General features: G+C 42.2%; 2 protein-coding genes across 3 annotated transcripts; both read left to right on the forward strand.

Annotated features, from left to right (window-relative positions):
- The first annotated feature begins 2,848 nt into the window (after positions 1-2,848).
- Positions 2,849-16,195, forward strand: LOC147453076 (chaperone protein dnaJ A7A, chloroplastic-like). Its single transcript, XM_086518576.1, has 8 exons — positions 2,849-3,100; positions 13,646-13,781; positions 14,001-14,058; positions 14,174-14,216; positions 14,319-14,367; positions 14,577-14,657; positions 14,866-15,707; positions 15,810-16,195. The coding sequence occupies exons 1-8, from the start codon at positions 2,973-2,975 to the stop codon at positions 15,814-15,816; spliced, it is 1,344 nt and encodes a 447-aa protein (XP_086374702.1). The 5' UTR covers positions 2,849-2,972; the 3' UTR covers positions 15,817-16,195.
- LOC147453077 (uncharacterized) lies at positions 3,111-13,639 on the forward strand. Of its 2 annotated transcripts, none has more exons than XM_086518578.1 (2): positions 3,111-13,155; positions 13,240-13,639. In XM_086518578.1, exon 1 carries the CDS (start codon positions 5,316-5,318, stop codon positions 6,420-6,422), a length of 1,107 nt encoding a protein of 368 aa, XP_086374704.1. In that variant the 5' UTR covers positions 3,111-5,315; the 3' UTR covers positions 6,423-13,155; positions 13,240-13,639. The 2 variants fall into 2 exon arrangements, with proteins under 2 accessions (XP_086374704.1, XP_086374703.1); XM_086518577.1 differs by having other exon boundaries at positions 3,111-12,899; positions 13,005-13,639.
- Positions 16,196-19,037: the final 2,842 nt, after the last annotated feature.

The following is a 19,037-nucleotide window of genomic DNA, read 5'->3' on the forward strand; positions in this document are numbered from 1 at the left end:
CATTGCTTTTGGGTGAATGTTTATCAAATTGTGGGTTTGCAATTGAGCATGATGTGGTGCTTGGTTTGATCAAGAGCTTGTTGCGCTAAAAGACAAGTTCATTTTTATGTTCATGCACGGTTTACCTTTAAGAAACACTAGCGAATGATGGATTCATGCTTGGTCAAGTTGAATGATTTCTAGCTTGACCTAAAATTTCACATTCCATTTGAGCTAGAAACTAATCAACTTTTAATCATGCATGAGAAATTTTTCAATTGTCAATGTGCTTAGTTAGAAGCATTTTCTCTCTCATTTTTTATGACTTTTTTTCCCAAGTGCTTTTTCCCTTTGATATATTTGGGTGTTCAAGACCCTAGCATTAGGATTTCAATAATGTTTTTTTTGTGTGTTTTTCTTGGCTTTCAATAAATAGTTTTTTGGAGCTTGTGCTTGTTAACACTTAGCTTCAAGAAGCTTGGCTTGCAAATAAAAAGAATCAAGAGGCTTATCCACAACAAATGGATACTTTGCTCAAGGATGCTCAAAAGAGCACGAATTGGTGAAATCCTTCCATGCTATGCTCTTCCTTAGGTTAATATAAGATCATTGCTTGTTAGTCCCAAACTCCTTGTGATCATCTTAATACTCTACTCATTTCTAACATGACCTAGGGCTATGATTAGGCTTTAATCTCTTTGTCCATTTGCCATAAGTATCTCATAATGGAAGCAATAAAAAAGTGCTAAAAATTGAATAAATGGATTGCAAAAAAGGTGTCCAAATAGAGTAGCACAAATGCTACAAAACACGTTGAAAATCAAATTTATATGTTATTTTTGTGTCTATGTGAGACCTATGCCTTATTAGCACTTGACATGGGTAACTGACAAGCGATGATGTTAGCCCCAAGTAGATTTATTGAAGATATGGCCAAATTTATGGGAGGATCTTGGTAACTTGAACACATGCACCGACTTTTGTACTGAACATGGGCTCAACCAAGAGTTCTTAAAACCGGTATAGTGAAGGAGGGCCAAAATACAAAAGCCACTGTCAGTCCACAAGGTCTCCTACAAAAACAATGAGCAAGAGGGAAATGCAACCCTACCAATATAATATAACAAAAAAAAGGCCAAGGGCAATATTGGATACTAGGGTAGAAGTTAGCATTGCCACAAAAGACATGCGGAAGCTATAGATACCTCTATGTGCCACATGAGGGAGTGACAACAAGGATTAATCTAGTTACTCATAATTATCACGACATAGCAAGAATATAGATAGAGCATTTTGAATCAGCCATGTTTGTATCACAAAGTGAGGATGATGAGGTATAGGAGGGAGAGGAATCTTTTTTTCTCTTTGAGGTTGAAGAAAGCGACTCTTTAGTTATAAACATGATGGAAACGGAAGCTTATATCCCTTGGATAACAGTTATGTCTTTCAAGAGTTCCATGTTGAATCAATCAAGAGTGTTGCCTACATTTGATGCATGTGCCCTCAAGCTTATGACCCAACTTTTTGATGAAAAATAGCTTGGACATTATGCTGGTAAAGGCAAACCAAGTCATTGGCCGAAGCTATCAAAGGAAGAACAAACTTAACAATTGGATGTTCTCTAACCTTTTGCCGAAGATGAATGCAGTGCAATCCCACGAGGAGCTTGCAAAGCTAGTCAATGCAATCACAATAAGCTTTCTCAAAGGTACTAGTGTTGTGAAAGGCAAAGGTAGAAGTCCTCGTATTCCTACATGCTTAAAGGTACTAGTGTTGTGAAAGCCAAAGGTAGAAGTCCTCATATTCCTACATGCTTAAAAGCTCACAAGGCAAAACAAGTGGCAAGAAGACGTCTCAAGGAGACACCACAACCAACCAACATGCAACAAAAGATGAAGGCTATTTGAGGAAGAAGTCAAAGTGTTACAAAATCTAAAAAATGCATGCTCAAGCACTCTTTACCATCTCAAAAAGAGTCAACCATGAAACAAGGTTCAATGAGTGCACACCCATGGATCCTTGTTCAATCCAAGGCACAAGGTAAGTCAAAAGTGGAGCTCACTCAAGCCACCGCCTTCCAAATACCTTATGCATCTACATCGACCTAAGGTTTATGTCCATTGAGGAAAGAAGTGAATATGAAACCTATCAAGGCATGACCAAAGGTGTTCCAACCGAAATATCTCTCACTCAGAGAGCAGAGACAACATTCACAACAAGTCCTTGTTTCAAAAGTACTAGTCCAAGCATGAAAGCTAAGTCATGGAAATGAATGCAGATGGGTGAATAGCAAAGCAACAAACGCCAATATAACTAGTGGATGGCTCACCACTCACAAGCCATTGACTACGCAAGGACTTTATGAAAGTCAAAAGAGTTTGTGGGCACCTGTTTCACAAATCACATGCTATAATTTACTTCCACAAACTAGTCAAACAAGAATACATGGACTTAAATCACAAAGAAGTTCACGACAAGACACACAAAAGCGACATATGCCTACATCGCATTGCAAAACTGCCACAATCACTCCCAAGTCCTACCATTGTCCTTCCAAACAACCAATGCAAAGGTGGATAACCACCAAAGATCTCCTCATTGTGCAAGGCTACTATACATGTAATGGAAAAATTTGGTCACCAATCAACCAAGAGCCCAATGCTACAATGAATGAGAAGGAGGTTGCATTTCCAAAAGACCAAAGGAAGGAGGGAGGGAGGCGATGGCAGGAACAATGGAACAAGGTTAGAGGGGGATATATTCCCAACTATTTACTTTAATTAAAATTGACATGGTAGGAGAAAATAGACGCCATAAACCACTGTTGGAGAGAGAGAGAGAGAGAGAAATGTTCTAGAAATGCTTTGGGCGTTTGGCTAAAGGCATCCGTGTAGTAGATATTTGTGGCTGGCAGTCCGCGAGAGGAGGGTGCTATGTCCGCTTGACCTGACGCCAGCCGTAGGGTTTCTCTTCAACAGAATATTGACAGAGATATGGCGCTCATGGGCTCTCGGCCGCTCATATGGGGGGTGCAGCAACCTTCTTCTTCCCATGATTGCTTAATGAGTAACCCCCCCGTCTCAGCATCCCCTCTTTCTCGGCACAATGGTACCCATTACAGGTAAGAGAAGCTCAAGCTCTCTCTCTCTCTCTCTCTCTCTCTCTACAACAGTGCGAGCACACGCCCATCGAAAATAGTTTTCGTTTCGAAGTGAGTGGAGAGCATGCTATTCATATTTGCATGCCTTCCAATGTCATAGTATATCATAGGCTATTTTTTCCAAGTCTAGACGCCATTGCCAAGGTGAAGGCTGGTTTTGGTATGCTGTAAAATTAACACCTACCGCCCGGCGGTTCTTAACCCGTATACACGCACCACTGGTCCAAGAGGGGTAGTGGTATAAGTCTTAATGGTTTGGGTTGTGCTCCCTTAATGTTCATAGTCCCTCCCCTGTGCAACACTTGGCGGCGATTTTACTAGCTGGATGCTGGATCAAGCTGTGGTGGAGGAGGACCATTGTCATGTCCCCAAACATCAGGATGGGCGGTTGCAGAAGGTCCAACCAGTGTGAACCTGGCCGTTTAGTTATGAAGTCCTATAAATAGGACTTGAGCCTCATTTGTGAGACATCTTGTGTGATCACCACACTTGGACTCTTGGCCCTTGACAGTTGTGCCCGCACATCCCTAGGTTCGGTGGTCCCACAGGTGTGGGTTCGGTGGTATGGGACACTGGCCCTTGTGGCAGAGGCTAGCCCGCTTGGTTGCAGGTTCCCAGGCTTGGGGTGAGCCTGTATTGGCTCTATGGCTGGGAGGTGAGCTTGATGCCTTCTCACTATGTGTGTTTAGGTGTGACTTTGGCTTGTGTCATGTCATGTGTGTAGTTGGATCCGACGAGGGACTAACATTGGTATTAGAGCCACTACTTGCTCTTATGCACGGCATGTTGATGTGCACAAAACCATTAGAACTCATGGGGCCGTGATGGTCCAGCCTGACAGGCTCTCCCATCTCTCGTAAAGGGTGGTATGGGACGCTACCACCGGGAGAGGAGGACAAGGGAGACACATTCTAGCCGGTGCTGGGAATTTGGTGGATTCTTTTTCACGAATTCCCCTGTTTGAAATGTTGATTACCCTTGGGCAGTCACATGGATGCTGGGTATACTTTTGGTCTTGCCTCTCCGGTACTGATTATTGCATGAGGGTGTCCTCGAGAGCTGTCACTTTGAGGACATGGCAACCCCCTCCGGATGCTTTTGGTGAGAGGAATTTATTAATTTAGGAGTATGTATTGTTGCGGTGCAGAAGGGGAGAATTTTTTTAATATGCTTTGGAGGCCACTTTGTGTGTTGAGTCGTTACTCTAAGGAAGTAGTTGCAGGTCGAGTCGGTGTGCTGTTGCTGACCTGTAGCGAGTAATGGGCTGCTGTGTGCTGTGCAGTACAAAGCTGTTGTTGTGTAGGCTACTGTGCAGTAGAGCGCAGACCACTCAACAGAGTGTGGTTGCAGGCAGGCAACGACAGGTGGTGCTTAGGTAGGGTGATGCACAGGTAGCGTAGTGTGCAAGTAGCGCGCATACATGTGGCATTGGTGGCGTGCAAGCAATGTGTGAGCAAGAGGGCGATGGCATGGGTGGTGACGTGAGAGTCCGCGATGCAGGGCGGCAAGTAGTGTCAGCACAGGAGGGGCAGATACGGGATGGCGACAAAAGTTCTTAGTAGGCACGTGGTAGTCTAGGAGCATTAAGAGTTTATTTTTTACCCTTTCTTACCCAAGTGGCCGCCCACTTTTCAATGTGACATGCCCTATTTCTAAAAGATAGGTATGAACTCTCTTTTTAAAAAAATCAAGTCACTTAAAAGGCCGGACAAAGTGAGAAATTTGCAAATTTCTCATGAAATGAGTAAACTGTAGAGTAAATATCTCGGAAGCTTCCTCACTTGAATTGGTTAGTCTTCCCCACTTTTAAACCTGCCGACGATCGAGTGTGATTTTTATCAGTAATTTCTCACTCGTGTGCACAGCGCTCTCTCTCTCTCTCTCTCTCTCTCTCTCTCTCTCTCTCTCTCCCCCTCCCCCCCCCCTCCCCTCCCCCCCCTCTGTTACATGCTCCCGTAATTGCTCGCATATCCAAGCGCCATGGCATCACACGATGCTTCTCCGCACGAGAATGGTGCCAGTAGTACGCTTCAAACTATGGAGGAGGCGCCCCTTTCTCCTCCCGATTTCACACACACGCACGGTCTTCGTCTTGAGGGTCTTTCTCCCCGTCTTCTGTCTATGACGCATTTCTCGGCGCTATACTGCAGCAACAGTTTGCAGAGATGCAGAGGCAATGGACACTGCTCCTTCTCCATCTCTCATTGCTAATATGCAGGACAAGGTTGAAAGGATTCGGGATAAGGAGATTCTCTCAATCTCTTTTTCTCCACAGCATGACACACAAGATTTGCATGATTATGAGAAGCATGATGATTTGAAGGATAATGATTTGCATGATGATTTGGATGAAAAAGACAAGCATGATGAATTGCATGAAGAAGATGTGATTGTTCACCAGGATGAGGCGTTAGTGGATGCTTTTTCTAGCGAAGCTAACCTCGTTGCAGATTCGATCAATCACGAAGGATCGATCTTGGCTCTTGAGTCTAGGTCCCAAGAACCCCTTCAGGAAGAACCGATCTTGTTTCTCGAGCTTTGGTCCGAAGAACCAACACAGGAAGTATTGTGTGTTCGCACGATTGATACGCACGTATTGTTCGAGTGTTTCATTCGTGAAGGTTTCCTGTATTTTAGTCAGCATCGTTATGTGATCCCTTTTACTAGGCATGACATATTGTATGTTGAGCACGTTTTTCTCATGGATGAGCACGAATGTATGCAGATTGTTCATGAAAAGTTGAAAAGTTTGTATGTAAGGAAGTCACATTCCATGTCTCTTCCTTGGCATGACACAGTTTCCGAACGCGCACATGATAGTATGAGCTCCAAACATGGGTATTTCCATTGTGATTTGCCACAGTTGATTGATTTTGATCAAACAGAAAAGATTCGAGCGCATTGTTTGCATGTGTTTGATGAACGAGTTGTCACTCCGTCTCTATGTTCATCTACATTGCATACACAGTCTTTAGAGACGACACGATTTTTTTTCTTCACTTTACATGGAATGGGTATATTCATGGTTTTGTGTTGGAGATGGTTTCAGGAATTTTCAGCCATGGAGATTCTTGAAGACGAAAAAAGCAGATCTCTAGACGAAGTTGAAGCATCAAAGGAGCCACAAAAGACTTTGAGTCGCTTTCGGCACGGCCCAAAGAAGCAAGCGTTGCAGACCTTTATGAAGTTCAAGTACCGCACGACCCACACATCAGAGTGGGCCGGCGAAGAGTCCCTTCCAAGATTCCGGATGCTGTTAGCGATCTCCCTCGACGCCATATAGTTTGGTACCAGTACCTCACTTTGAAAAGGAGGGGATGTCACATGACACATCCCAACCCTATGTGTCCGTGGACAAGCTACACCACAACAGGGTTCAGTCAGTCCAGTCAGTTTAGATTTGCAGTGATCTGGCACTTTTGTGAGTCTATTCGTAGACCGTGCATGCCCAGTCACTTAGCATAGATGCATATCCTCCGGTTGCACACAACATGATCATCAGAATTCCCATCAGAATCCATTAGCATCAGTTAGGGGAATTTTCGAGTGCATTTAGCCTATTTTCTTATTTATTGATATTTTCACTTATTATTTTTAAGTGACTTTCCAACAAAAGTAGGTAGGGCAATTTTGCTAAGTTAATATATAAGCAAACCCAAGTTAGCACTTTTTGGCAGAAGAGGCAGCAGGAGCTTCCCGCTCAACAGGCAACTTCTCAGCAGTACCCCCCTCAGCAGTAGCCCATCGTCATACTTCCCCTTCCCTTGGCGTTTTTCTTCACAGAAGCTTCGCCTACAAGATCCACCCTTTGGCGTTTCCTCCCACAGCATACCCTCAGCCAATGCAGTGTTTTACTAATGCTAGCATCCTCTGCCATCCTTAGCGTTTTCAGCCAAAAACTCCAGCAAGCTTTGCAGATCATCAGCGTTTTTCTAGCATGGAAAACATCAGCAAAATCAGCGTTTTGACCAGCCATCTCAGCGTTTTTGCAGCCAATCACTAACGCTAGGCATCCACAACAGAACCTCAGCTTTTGGTAGCATTTGAACAGCAGGAATTCAGCCCTTTACTAACGCTAGCAGCAGGATGCAGCAGCGTTTTTAATCAGCAAATTCAGCACTGAAAAACAGAGATTCTCAGCCTATAACACCTTAGTAGATCAGCCCCCAGTCGGTTGCAGAAGTCCCCCCCCCAAGTTTAGCCTAAGAAAACGCAGCCAAAACAGTCATTTTCAGCCACCGAAAACAGTCCACAAATTCAGCCAAAGAAGATCACAGATTCAGCCATCCAGTCGTCGTCGTCACCACCGTCGTCGTCATCTGCATAGTCCAAGTTGCATCAGTCCATTGCATACGCATTGTACACCTTCGTGCAATCAAAGTAGACCACTCTCGCCGACGAGAGTGGGGCCTTTGGAGGAGGGTTTTACAACTCTCGGGTGTCGTATCTCTTCTCTCTCCTTCTCTCAGTCTCATTCACTTGCACGCACAATATCCACTCACTTTGTTCGTGATCATAGCACTCTCCATAAGACGGAAAGCTCTCTTTCCCTAAGAACTAAAAGGAACCTTGAGCAATAAAGATCACTAATCTTGAGAAAATACAACATTCATTCCGCTGCACCTAACACAAAGAGTCAAATTTGACAGGCAAAAGCAACCGGGATTGTTGCAACCATTATCGATCATTGATAGGCCATGGGAAAACATAGCGATGGACTTTATCTTTGATCTTCCAAGAACGCAATTAAGCAAGGATGGGATTTTGACTATCATTTGTAGGTTCAATAAGCTGGCCCATTTCATTTCTGTTAGGAAGAAGATAAAGCTTGAACACATGGTCAAGATATTTATAAGCAATATCTTTAAGTATCATGGGATGCCTCAGTCAATTGTCAGTGATAGGGATCCACATATGATGAGTCTTTTCTGGAAGGCATTGTTTGAGAACATGAGCACTACGCTAAAGTTCTTATCTCTTCGTTTCATCCACAAACTGATGGACAGTCAAAAGAGGCAAATTCTATTGTCCTAGATCTGCTCAAATGTTATGTGTCAGCACCATCTCCCATTGGTTGAATATGCTTACAATAACATTGTGCATACATTAACATGCAAGGCACCATTTGAGATAGTGGAAGGAGGGAAGAAAGTTCCACCCATTTTACAAATAGATATTTGAGGCAAACAAATATGTGCAAGATATGGATGAAACATACAGGAAGATAAAGATTGCTCTTGAGATGTAAGGTGCAGCGGAAGTGAATGTTGAACTTTGCTCAAGATGAGTGCTCCGAACTGTGCTTAAGGGTTCCTTTTACTTACGGAAGGGAGAGCCTTTCGTTCCTTTAGTGAGAGAGTGCAATGGACACAAACAAAGTGGTTGAACACTGTGAATGAAGGTGCATGAGACTGAGAGATAGAGAGAAGAATACGACACCAGAATGTTCTCAAACCCTCCTCCGAAAACCCCACTCTCTATGGCGAGAGCGGTCTACTATTGATTGCACAAATCTCTACAATGCTTTGGACTTGCCAATGAGGTCAACGACGATGAGGACGACGATGAGACGGGCTGAATCTGAAATCGCTAAGGGCTGAAATCTGCAAGTATCTGTTGAATTCTGACTCTATGTCGGTGGCGACGACGATGACGACGATGCAACGACGACACAAACACGGATGCTGAAATCTGCGTTTTCCGGGCTGAAATTGCAAACTTCGCGGGATCTGATCGTGCAGCGAGGATCTGCTGCGAGAAGGTGAGATCTGCGAGGTTCGGGACTTCTTATGCTGTGTCTAAGTGCTGAAAAACTGAAAACGTTGGTCTTCTTGTTGGTTCCGTCGCGATGGAATTGCAAAACGCTAGGGCTGATCAGCGAACCAAAACGCTAGGGCTGAATTGGAGTTTGCTATCGCCGGTTGTCTTGCAAATGCAAAACGCTAGGTTGATCTGCTGTTCTATTGTCGCCGGGAATTTGCAAGTGCAAAAACGCTAGCTTGTTGCGGATGGGTACTACTGAGAAGGTGCCTGTTGAACGCTGTGTTCATGTTGCCTCTTCTGCCAGAAAGTGCTAGTGCTAGGTTTCTTGATATACTTGCTTAGCAAAATTGCCCTACCTAGTTTTCAACAAAAGTCACTTAAAAATAATAAGTGAAAAATGTCAAAATAGGGAAAATAGGTCTATGCACTGTTGTCACAAAGTGATGACGTGGCGGATAGCAAAAACCCTAATTTTTGCCAGAAACCCTAAAATTCTTGCAAACCCTAATTTTTGCCAAAAACCCTAATTTTTGAAAATCGGGGAGGCTTTTAATTTAATTTAATTTTATTTAAATAATGATGAGCGACACGATCTTGCTTTTTCTCTACACAATGAGAAAGAGAGAATGCTTTTGCTTTCAAGTTTTGACTCTCTGTGAGAGAGAGAGAGAGCAGTTGCTTTTGATTTGAAGCTTTTGGGGCTTTGCTTTTGGGCATCCCTTGTAATCTTTAAATTAGTGGTGAGGGCCTCACTTCTCAGAGCATAAGGACGCAGCGTCTGAGAGTGAAACCCTAGCCACTCTCTTGTACTTTGATTTCATTAATATAAAAAGAAATACCGAAAGGGGCGCCAGTCTTTGGGGCCAATATCTCTAGGCACGGAACTCCGCCGGGCCAGTGCAAATCTATTGTGATCTGTGAATTGTTTTGAAGTGGTTATTTGGTGCTGTCGCGGTTGATTCTTGACTTGGAGTGTCCAAGTCTGTTACAGAATGTCACAAAGTGATGACGTGGCGGACAACAGAAACCCTAATTTTTGTCAGAAATTCTAAAATTCTTGCAAACCCTAATTTTTGCCCAAAACCCTAATTTTCGAAAATCACGGAGGCTTTTAAAATAAAATAAAATAAATTAATAATGATGAGCGACGCGAATCTTGCTTTTTCTCTACGCAATGAGAAAGAGAGAGAGAATGCTTTTGCTTTCAAGTTTTGATTCTCTGTGAGAGAGAGAGAGAGCAGTTGCTTTTGATTTGAAGCTTTTGGGCATCCCTTGTAATCTTTAAATTAGTGGTGAGGGCCTCACTTCTCAGAGTATCTGGACGCAGAGTCTAAGAGTGAAACCCTAGCCACTCTCTTGTACTTTGATTTGATTAATATAAAAAGAAATACCGAAAGGGGCGCTAGTCTTTGGGGCCAATATCTCTAAGCACAGAACTCCGCCGGGCCAGTGCAAATCTATTGTGATCTGTGAATTGTTTTGAAGTGGTTATTTGGTGCTGTCGCGGTTGATTCTTGACTTGGAGTGTCGAAGTCTTACAGAATGTCACAAAGTGATGACGTGGCGGACAACAGAAACCCTAATGTCTGCCAGAAATTCTAAAATTCTTGCAAATCCTAATTTCTGCCAAAAACCCTAATTTTCGGAAATCACAGAGGCTTTTAAAATAAAATAAAATAAATTAATAATGATGAGCGACGCGAATCTTGCTTTTTCTCTACGCAATGAGAAAGAGAGAGAATGCTTTTGCTTTCAAGTTTTGACTCTCTGTGTGAGAGAGAGAGAGCAATTGCTTTTGGTTTGAAGCTTTTAGGGCTCTGCTTTTGGGCATCCCTTGTAATCTTTAAATTAGTGGTGAGGGTCTCACTTCTCAGAGCATCTGGACGCAGAGTCTGAGAGTGAAACCCTAGCCACTCTCTTGTACTTTGATCTCATTAATATAAAAAGAAATACCGAAAGGGGCGCCAGTCTTTGGGGCCAATATCTCTAGGCACGGAACTCCGCCGGGTCAGTGCAAATCTATTGTGATCTGTGAATTGTTTTGAAGTGGTTATTTGGTGCTGTCGCGGTTGATTCTTGACTTGGAGTGTCCAAGTCTGTTACAACTGTAAAAATGCTCTTGATGGGTTCTGATGGAAATCTGAAGATCATGTTGTGTGCAACCAGAGGATATGCATCTAATCTAAGTGTCTGGACATGCACGGTCTGCGAACAGACTCACAAAGGTGCTAGATCACTTCCTATTCTAGACTGACTTGATTGAACTGAACCCTGATCATGTTGTGGCTTGTCCACGGACACATAATGTTGGATGTGTCACATGACATGAGAAGACTCAAGCTAAGCAAAAGAAAGCTGTTGATTGTCATCGTCGTGAACTTTGTATTTTTACTTGGTGATTGGACACTTTTGTGTTTTGAAAAGGCCAAGCTAAGCAAAAGAAAAGGCAAGGACTGTATGTTTCCAAAGCTTCGTATGCGATATCATGGTCCTTTGCAGATTTTGGAAAAGATCAGCGATGTAGCTTATAGGTTGAAGCTTCTAGAAGGTTGGAAAATATATAATGCTTTTCATGTCAGCCTTTTAAGGCCCTTTGTTGGTGGTGTGCCAGAGAATACGCTTGATGAGAAACAACTCGAAGTGGAAGAATTAGATGATATTCTTGTTCCTGACTAGATATTGGCACATAAGGAAAGGTTGCAAGATGCTACTTGGTGAAGTTCAAGAACTATCCATGGTTGGAAGGATGGAAGTGTCTGAACTGGTTGATTCACCTCAGTTGTTGCAAGTGTATCTTGAAGCCTTTTAGACTGTGACTTGATGTAGCTCTATGGAGCAATGTGAGAGCATGGTCCATGATGCTCAAATGAGTAGTTAAGCAATTGTATCTACTCTTTCCATACAGAATTTGGCTAGAGAAGTTTGTACTTGAGAGTACACCAGAAGACTTCTATGCTTGATATATGTGTGGTAGCCAGATTGGTGATATTGTTTAATCGTCCAATGCTACATTTTCGAAAGCATGTATATCTTTGATTCCCATCATAGAATGAATGTGATATCAAGAGATATCAACATGTATTATTGGCATGCAAGCGAGGTTGCTTGCAATATTTCAAGGGTGGGGTATGTCACTGGGAGGTGTATTTTTCACGTCGCCTTCTTTAAATATGTACTACATATTTTTATTTATTTTATTTTTACTTGTTTTCCTCGAAACCCTTGAAAGGTGCAAGTGGACATTGCATGGCCAGTGTGAAACGATTGTGGCCGAATTGGTTTCTCACATCAGGAATCTAGGTTGGTCAGTCTGGGACTGGTCGGGCCAGTTAGCACTGAATTCTGATGAGTATAGAAGCCTGTGTGTGCCAAATGGAATTTGGGCCACTCGACAAGTCACAACTTTATAAGTTGGTGGGTACTAGGAAATCAAACCAAAGGGGCAAATTGAACACATGGTAGTAGGAGAGCAACTTGCAAGACAACTCTTACTTCCAGAAGCTCTCATTCCAAGAGGGGGCGCCCAAATATGAGAGAGGAGGCTGATTTTCAGTTTTCAAGTGGATTTTCAGGTTTTGAAGCTTTAATGGAATCTCCCTTGCCTCATGTAGTGTGATGATTTGCTCGTGCATCTCTCTCTCCTTTGCACACATGGTAATACCCCACTAGTTGGGTTACTCGGATGATCATGTAAAGTTCTGTGGGTTTTATGCGCGTTTGCCAAGGCAAGAGCCTTCTGAACAGGAACCGGATTAGTTAATTGCTAATCCCCCACAAGTATGCACAGTTCCATCCCGAAAGATTGCAAATTTGGAGAGTTTTCTCGCGTGAAAAACTCGTCCAAATAACAGGGGGACTGTCCCATTGTGTGCGGGAGCGCATGGGACACATATAGACATGTTCGCTCCGCTCGAAATGATCCAAAACAGAGAATTATAGCCTGCTGTGTTTTTCTGCAGGTTTAAGGTTTCACACCGAAACTACAAATTAACTCCAGGTGAGCATGCCACATCATCATTGTACGGATTTCTGTGAAGTTCGCAACAAATTCTGCCACGTTTTTTGGGTGCCTGCAACCAGATATTGGTCCTTCTTTATGTAGGTGCCCACGGCCAGCCTGTCTATGGGCACATGTGCCAACTGAAAAGAACTACTGGAAGAGACTTTAGCACTTAATTACAACTGAAATGAAAGAGAGGATGTGAGACACGGAGTGGTAGAGTTCTACTGCCCCAAAATTGGCACCCCTTGTGGTATTTCTTTATATTGATCTTCGTAGAGTACACTTGCTGTTTCGCTGTGTTTGTCTGTTTCATTGCCTTCTGATTGACTTGCAGACTACACTCTTATCTTGTCTTGAGTTTTTTCGAGGTCGGTGCTGTATCAAGTCTGTGCAATGTTTCATCGCCTGTTCTGTAGCTTCAGCAGGTCTCACTCTGCCCACTCTGCTGTCCCATCCTCATTTCATGTCTCTACAGTCACAGGGACTGGCAATCGGGTCGGACCTCTCTATTGCAATAGAGGCTGGCATTACTTGCAAATTCAGTTTGTCACTGAACTATCTTCAATTTTTTGCGTGCTGTCTTAGAAGTTAGAATCCCTATGTACTTTGCTGTGTTCAACCTATGTGGCCAATTTTTTTGAGTTTGATGCTTCCTTCTTACATATGTCATGTTGCATGTAGTCATGCTACTGTCATTTTGGAAAATTAAAATTACCTTTTTGTTCTCTCATAATAAACAGCACTTCTTCAAAGGAGCGGACCCTTAGCATGTCAGGTAGTGAGTTTGTTTCTTCAAATTCCTTGAAAACAATTCTATTTTCGGCACCAAGGAGGCACCAGATACGAGCATTCAGGCTGAATGTTATGGCTGATGCGGTAAGGTTTAGCTTCTTCAAATACATACGAAGTCTTAAAGTTACAGTTTGTGCCAAGGGTCAATGCTTTTGCTAAGCATGTTGCCAAGGGCCAGTGCTTTTGTTTGCTACACTAGTATTTTATAGCCATATGCTACTCTTGCTTTCGTCTAGTGTGCATTTCATGCGGGATACACACTTCCGTAATGCAACTAAGACTAGCTATACTTGTTCTGTGCAGGATTACTACAGTTTGCTTGGCGTATCTAAGAATGCGAGCAAGACAGATATAAAGTCTTGTATGTCATCTTGGAGGCTAACATAAACTGATCTTTTGCATCAAGAACGATTTTTTGTTTATTTGAGATGAGGCAGTTGCTTATTAGTCTTGTGATCTGTTTTTGTAACATGCAGCATACAGAAAACTGGCACGCCAGTACCACCCCGATGTCAACAAGTAAGCGCAATCTAACGGTGCCTATGTATCTTCTATTTCCCAGATAATTGTTTCAATGTGTAGGTTAAGTTTCTCATTCCTTCGCAATCGTTGTATGTCCAGAGAACCAGATGCTGAAGACAAATTTAAGGCTTTAAGCAATGCGTATGAGGTAAGATTTACCTTGTTGAGATTAAGTTTTGTTCTTCAGCTGAAAGGCATTGGGCTTCTCATGAACTTCAAGTTTAAAGTCCTAATGGCTTAGTGTAGCATAGCTGTCATGATGGTCTTCTAAACTAGACAGCTCCTTTTATTTCAGCACTCTAAAGCGTTTGGATACTCCTTAGTGAACTGATTACCTCCTTTAATGTTGACTTCTAGGTCTTGTCCGATGACGAAAAACGGGCAATTTATGATCAGTTTGGTGAGGCTGGGTTGAAAGGAGCTGGGGCTGGTGCATCGGTAATGTGCACTGCCTTTTATTTTTTTCACATCATCACGAGATTCCATTGTTTAGAAGATAATGGTGTCTTGCATCAAGTTTTTGCATGCCTCCTCACACTATTCACCACAAATAAACATCTTCCACACAAGGCTTGCTATAATTAGGTATGGAGGGCTAGCAAATTCCTCCTTTTGGCAAGTTCTTATGATGTTTGTTGGCTTGCAGGGTTTCTCCAATCCATTTGATCTCTTTGAGACATTTTTTGGGGGAATGGGTGGCATGGGTGGTATGGGCGGTAGGTCAGCTAGAAGCCGGCCTATGCAAGGTGCAGATGAACAATATGACTTGCGGATCGGCTTTATAGAAGCAGTTTTTGGAACGACAAAAGATATTGAAGTCTCCAGACTTGAAACTTGTGAAACTTGTGATGGTTCTGGTGCAAAACCAGGGACTTCTCCCAAATCCTGCAGCAGGTGTGGAGGCCAGGGACAAGTTGTCTCCTCTGCACGTACTCCTCTCGGTGAATTTAGACAAATAAGTACTTGTCCCTCTTGCAATGGTGTAGGGGAGACGTCTGTTCCTTGCACCACTTGCAGAGGCGATGGTCGTGAGAGGAAAAAGAAGAACATTAGTCTCAAGGTACCTGCCGGTGTGGATTCGGGAAGTCGACTAAGAGTTCGATCAGAGGGCAATTCTGGCAAGAGGGGTGGACCGCCAGGTGATCTTTATGTCTTCATCTCCGTGCAGGCACATCCTTCTTTGAGCAGAGATGGAAGCAACATTCTAACAACTTGTAGAATCTCCTACATTGATGCTATATTGGGGATTACCAAGAAGGTGCCTACTGTAGATGGTGATACTGAGCTGAAAATACCAGCTGGAACACAACCTGGAACTACATTGGTAATGTCAAGGAAAGGTGTTCCTGTACTGGGAAAACCCAATCTTCGTGGCGATCAGCTGGTTCGAGTGGAGGTAGAAATACCGAAATATCTCAGCAGTGAGGAAAAGAAGTTGATAGATCAGCTGGCTGATTTGAAGAGGGTCAGGCCGACGGCTAACGCAAGGTAGCCATGTTTTCTCAATTTATACTACTTCAGTTAAGCTAGTTGCTTGTATCAAAGCTGTTTACTTTTCTCTCTTAATTCTAATGTATTTTAATATGCCAGGGCCTGATTATTTTCAAGCGGTGGCATGGAGAAGTGGAGTAAATCCTTACCTTAGGTGAGGGTTTGGAAATTTGAAAGTTTCTGCACTGGTACACAGGTAATATTCACCAATGCATCTGCTACCTTGTGGAGGTTCCATCTGGATGTCCATGGTAGCATGTCAACCTGATGCTTATTAGGCCATATGAACCAGATCAAATTATTTCTGATGAGCCATTGCTTATCTTCAAATTGTAATAGTATACATGATGTAGGCCTTACATACAAACGATCCTTACATACAAACAATCCGAACTGGTCACTTTCTGAAGTGTATTAGACTCCATGGAACAATTATTGTAATCCTTTGCCAGCGAAACAATTTGCGGGCTCTTGTTTTTCTTTCATGACTGTTGTTTGATGATGAGTTGCGCAAGATGCAGAGAGAGAACCACGTTACCTAGTATGAAAGGCCGATCTCAAATGTATACCAGTTTTAGAGTCTGCGTGGCATGGCATAGAGTGTGCTAATACGGTGTGCCCACATGATACCTTGTAATGTTGTAGGTCTTGTGCCCAAGGCAGTCTATCTCTGTATGTTTACAATGTTTGGTGGATGTGATGAGCAGGATGAAGTGCATAGGGGGTGGTGAGTTGTGCAGATGTAGCCTCCTTCCATTACTCTGCCTTGGTGCTGCCTCAGATCTCTCCTCAAAGTCAAGATTTCAATCTCTATCTATTTCTTGGACTGGCACTTCTCTAGGAAACTTGGAATGCCTTACCTACACTCATTGCCATCTTCAATGGAAATCTCTCACATTGAGCTATTGTTTTTGAGTCTTGGTCCTTGTTTAGTGTCCTCTGTGGTTGACCATGCAATTCTTATTCTTACGCTGTGTCTGGCGTCATTGTATATGTAAGGCATCCCCTATCTGGATATTCCATGGCCTTTAACCTCAACCTTGGACATCGTAGGTTCCTATCCGTTAGCCTTGCTAGTTTTTCCCTCTGTTTTGTTGGTTTGTCACTCAACTTTTCCTTGCTCATCACTCTATTGTATACTTGCTTACCTGTTCTTGGGTTTTCTTACTGGTTTTCCTCATGAATCTTTTGAGGGTGAGAGCAGGATTAAATTTAAAGTTCTTTAGTTGATATTTTACAACAAGAAGACCACAAAATAAGGTGAAGACCACGATAAAAAAACACACATGAATCACCCATATTGCTTAATATCATCCTTGGGATAGGGATCAACGAAATAAGCTTCGTCTTTGAGATTTTGCTTTTCTGTTTTTTTAATGAGCGGTGGGGGTTTGGATTATTAGCTTGGCCTTAAAAAGCAATAGAAATTTTTACCCTGCCACACGTTAGAGCTTGCTCAAATGTCGATTTAGGTAGTGTCGCCACATCTGTACTATTGTGCATTGTCGAGTTCACCCTCATGGAAAGGTCGAGATAATTGTAACAGACATGAGCTGTTGCCTAAATGGTTTCTGTAGGATTACCTCAAAACTGGTGTTATTACAATCCAATTCTATGTTCTTATAGGGGAGACCTTTCTAGATTTATTTTTTGACTCATATAATTTGTTTTAAGTGAATAATTGGAAAAAAGCCATTGAAGACCTTGTGTTTTTTTATATTTGTGTCACTTTTGTAAGACATTTTATCAAAGCGATAAGTCCCTATCAAAATGACATTTCATGAGAGTAAAGTTTAGCTTGATGATCCTAATTATCATACCTAGCATTCCAAAGTTACTGTGGAACTTAGGAAAAAGGATTTATGAGAGATGTAGTAAGCAGGAATTAACATCATCCTGTTTTTCCTTTTTTTGGCCATTCGAAGCTTCGGAAGCGGGAATTAACTACATTCTAACACTAGGATGGAGGATTAACCCTTGGGTCAAGGATAGGGTACAGGAAGACCTTTTTGTCAAATAATGCAATGTTTTTCTTCAAAAAAAGAAGGCAAGTATGTTTATGCATTTTGGCCATTGATAACTTGTGCAGACAATCTCCGATTTGAGCAAAGATTATAGATATCGAATTTGCACGTCAAGCTCTTTCCGAAGCTACGTCACATGATAAGTTTTTCTCGTTAGATTTTAGATTTCGTTTTGAAGGGAAAATTTGAATTCAAAGTACCTAGCCATTTTTTATAGATGAATGCAAAAGTAAATTTTGAGAAAGTTTGTCTACACAGCCCTTGAACATATAGAAAGAAGGAATGAGGCTATTAAGATAGCTGAGTTTTTAAAAAGCATAGTTCAACATGATTGATATAATCTCCTTACCATGCTCAAGAATACTTCAACGTTGAAACCCCCGGACATTGAAGCAGCTAAGAAACAAAGTAACTTAGAGCTACACTTTAGACCTTGGTAGAAATAGTTAAAGGAAGCACCACTACACATAAAGCCAACTTTGTGGAGTAGATGAAAAATGGTACTTTTAAGTTCCTTTTCCCTCCTACCTTCGATCAAATTAAATTTCTTAAGAGGCATTGTAAGTTGTCGGTGATAAGCCTTTTGAAGATATTTTAATCTGGAATCGCCACCCTTTCATTCAGTTGTTTGGTTATCTCTTTTATCTTCTCTACATAGCTTATGGCTCAAAGTTTACCTTGCTGAATTTTATCCAACTTGCAGAGGATATCCTCATCCCCTCGTTTCTCATTGTATTCTAGCAAGAAAGATTTCTTCAGCTTGGTGTGTGTTAAGAGCTTATAGGCTGGATAATACAATTTCCTTGTGGCATATTTCAGAGTTTGTGGAAAATATTTATTTAGTCATCTTTATCTATATCTTTCATATTACTGCTCAAAAGGCTAAATGTGAACATCTAGATCATCTCTTCGGCTTCTTATGCAGTGTATACATTTGCTTTAGAGGTGTCGTTTGAAGCTTCAATTGGTGCATCTTGAGCACGTGTGTCTTGGGGAGGTAATCCTATCCTAGTTCACAATTCCAACATATTTTGGAGCATAAGGCATGAATGTGGTGACCATTTTGTGTACCTCTCTAGGGTTGTATAAGACTCATTCTCAACGGGGCTATAGCCATATCTTCATTGTGGATCTAGGCAAGGAAGGGTTTGGAGGGTAGAAACCAAAAAAATTGTTCATCATAAGGGATAAAATTACTCCATCTATACCCTTATACCTTTGATAGCTTGGAACCAAGCCATGGCTATAATTAGACCTTACCGATAGACTAAGGTCTTGAGGCACTTGGTGAAATATACACGAC

The sequence above is a fragment of the Adiantum capillus-veneris genome, chromosome 8 (assembly GCF_014529385.1).
Source record: "Adiantum capillus-veneris isolate H3 chromosome 8, ASM1452938v2, whole genome shotgun sequence".
NCBI lineage: Eukaryota > Viridiplantae > Streptophyta > Polypodiopsida > Polypodiales > Pteridaceae > Adiantum > Adiantum capillus-veneris.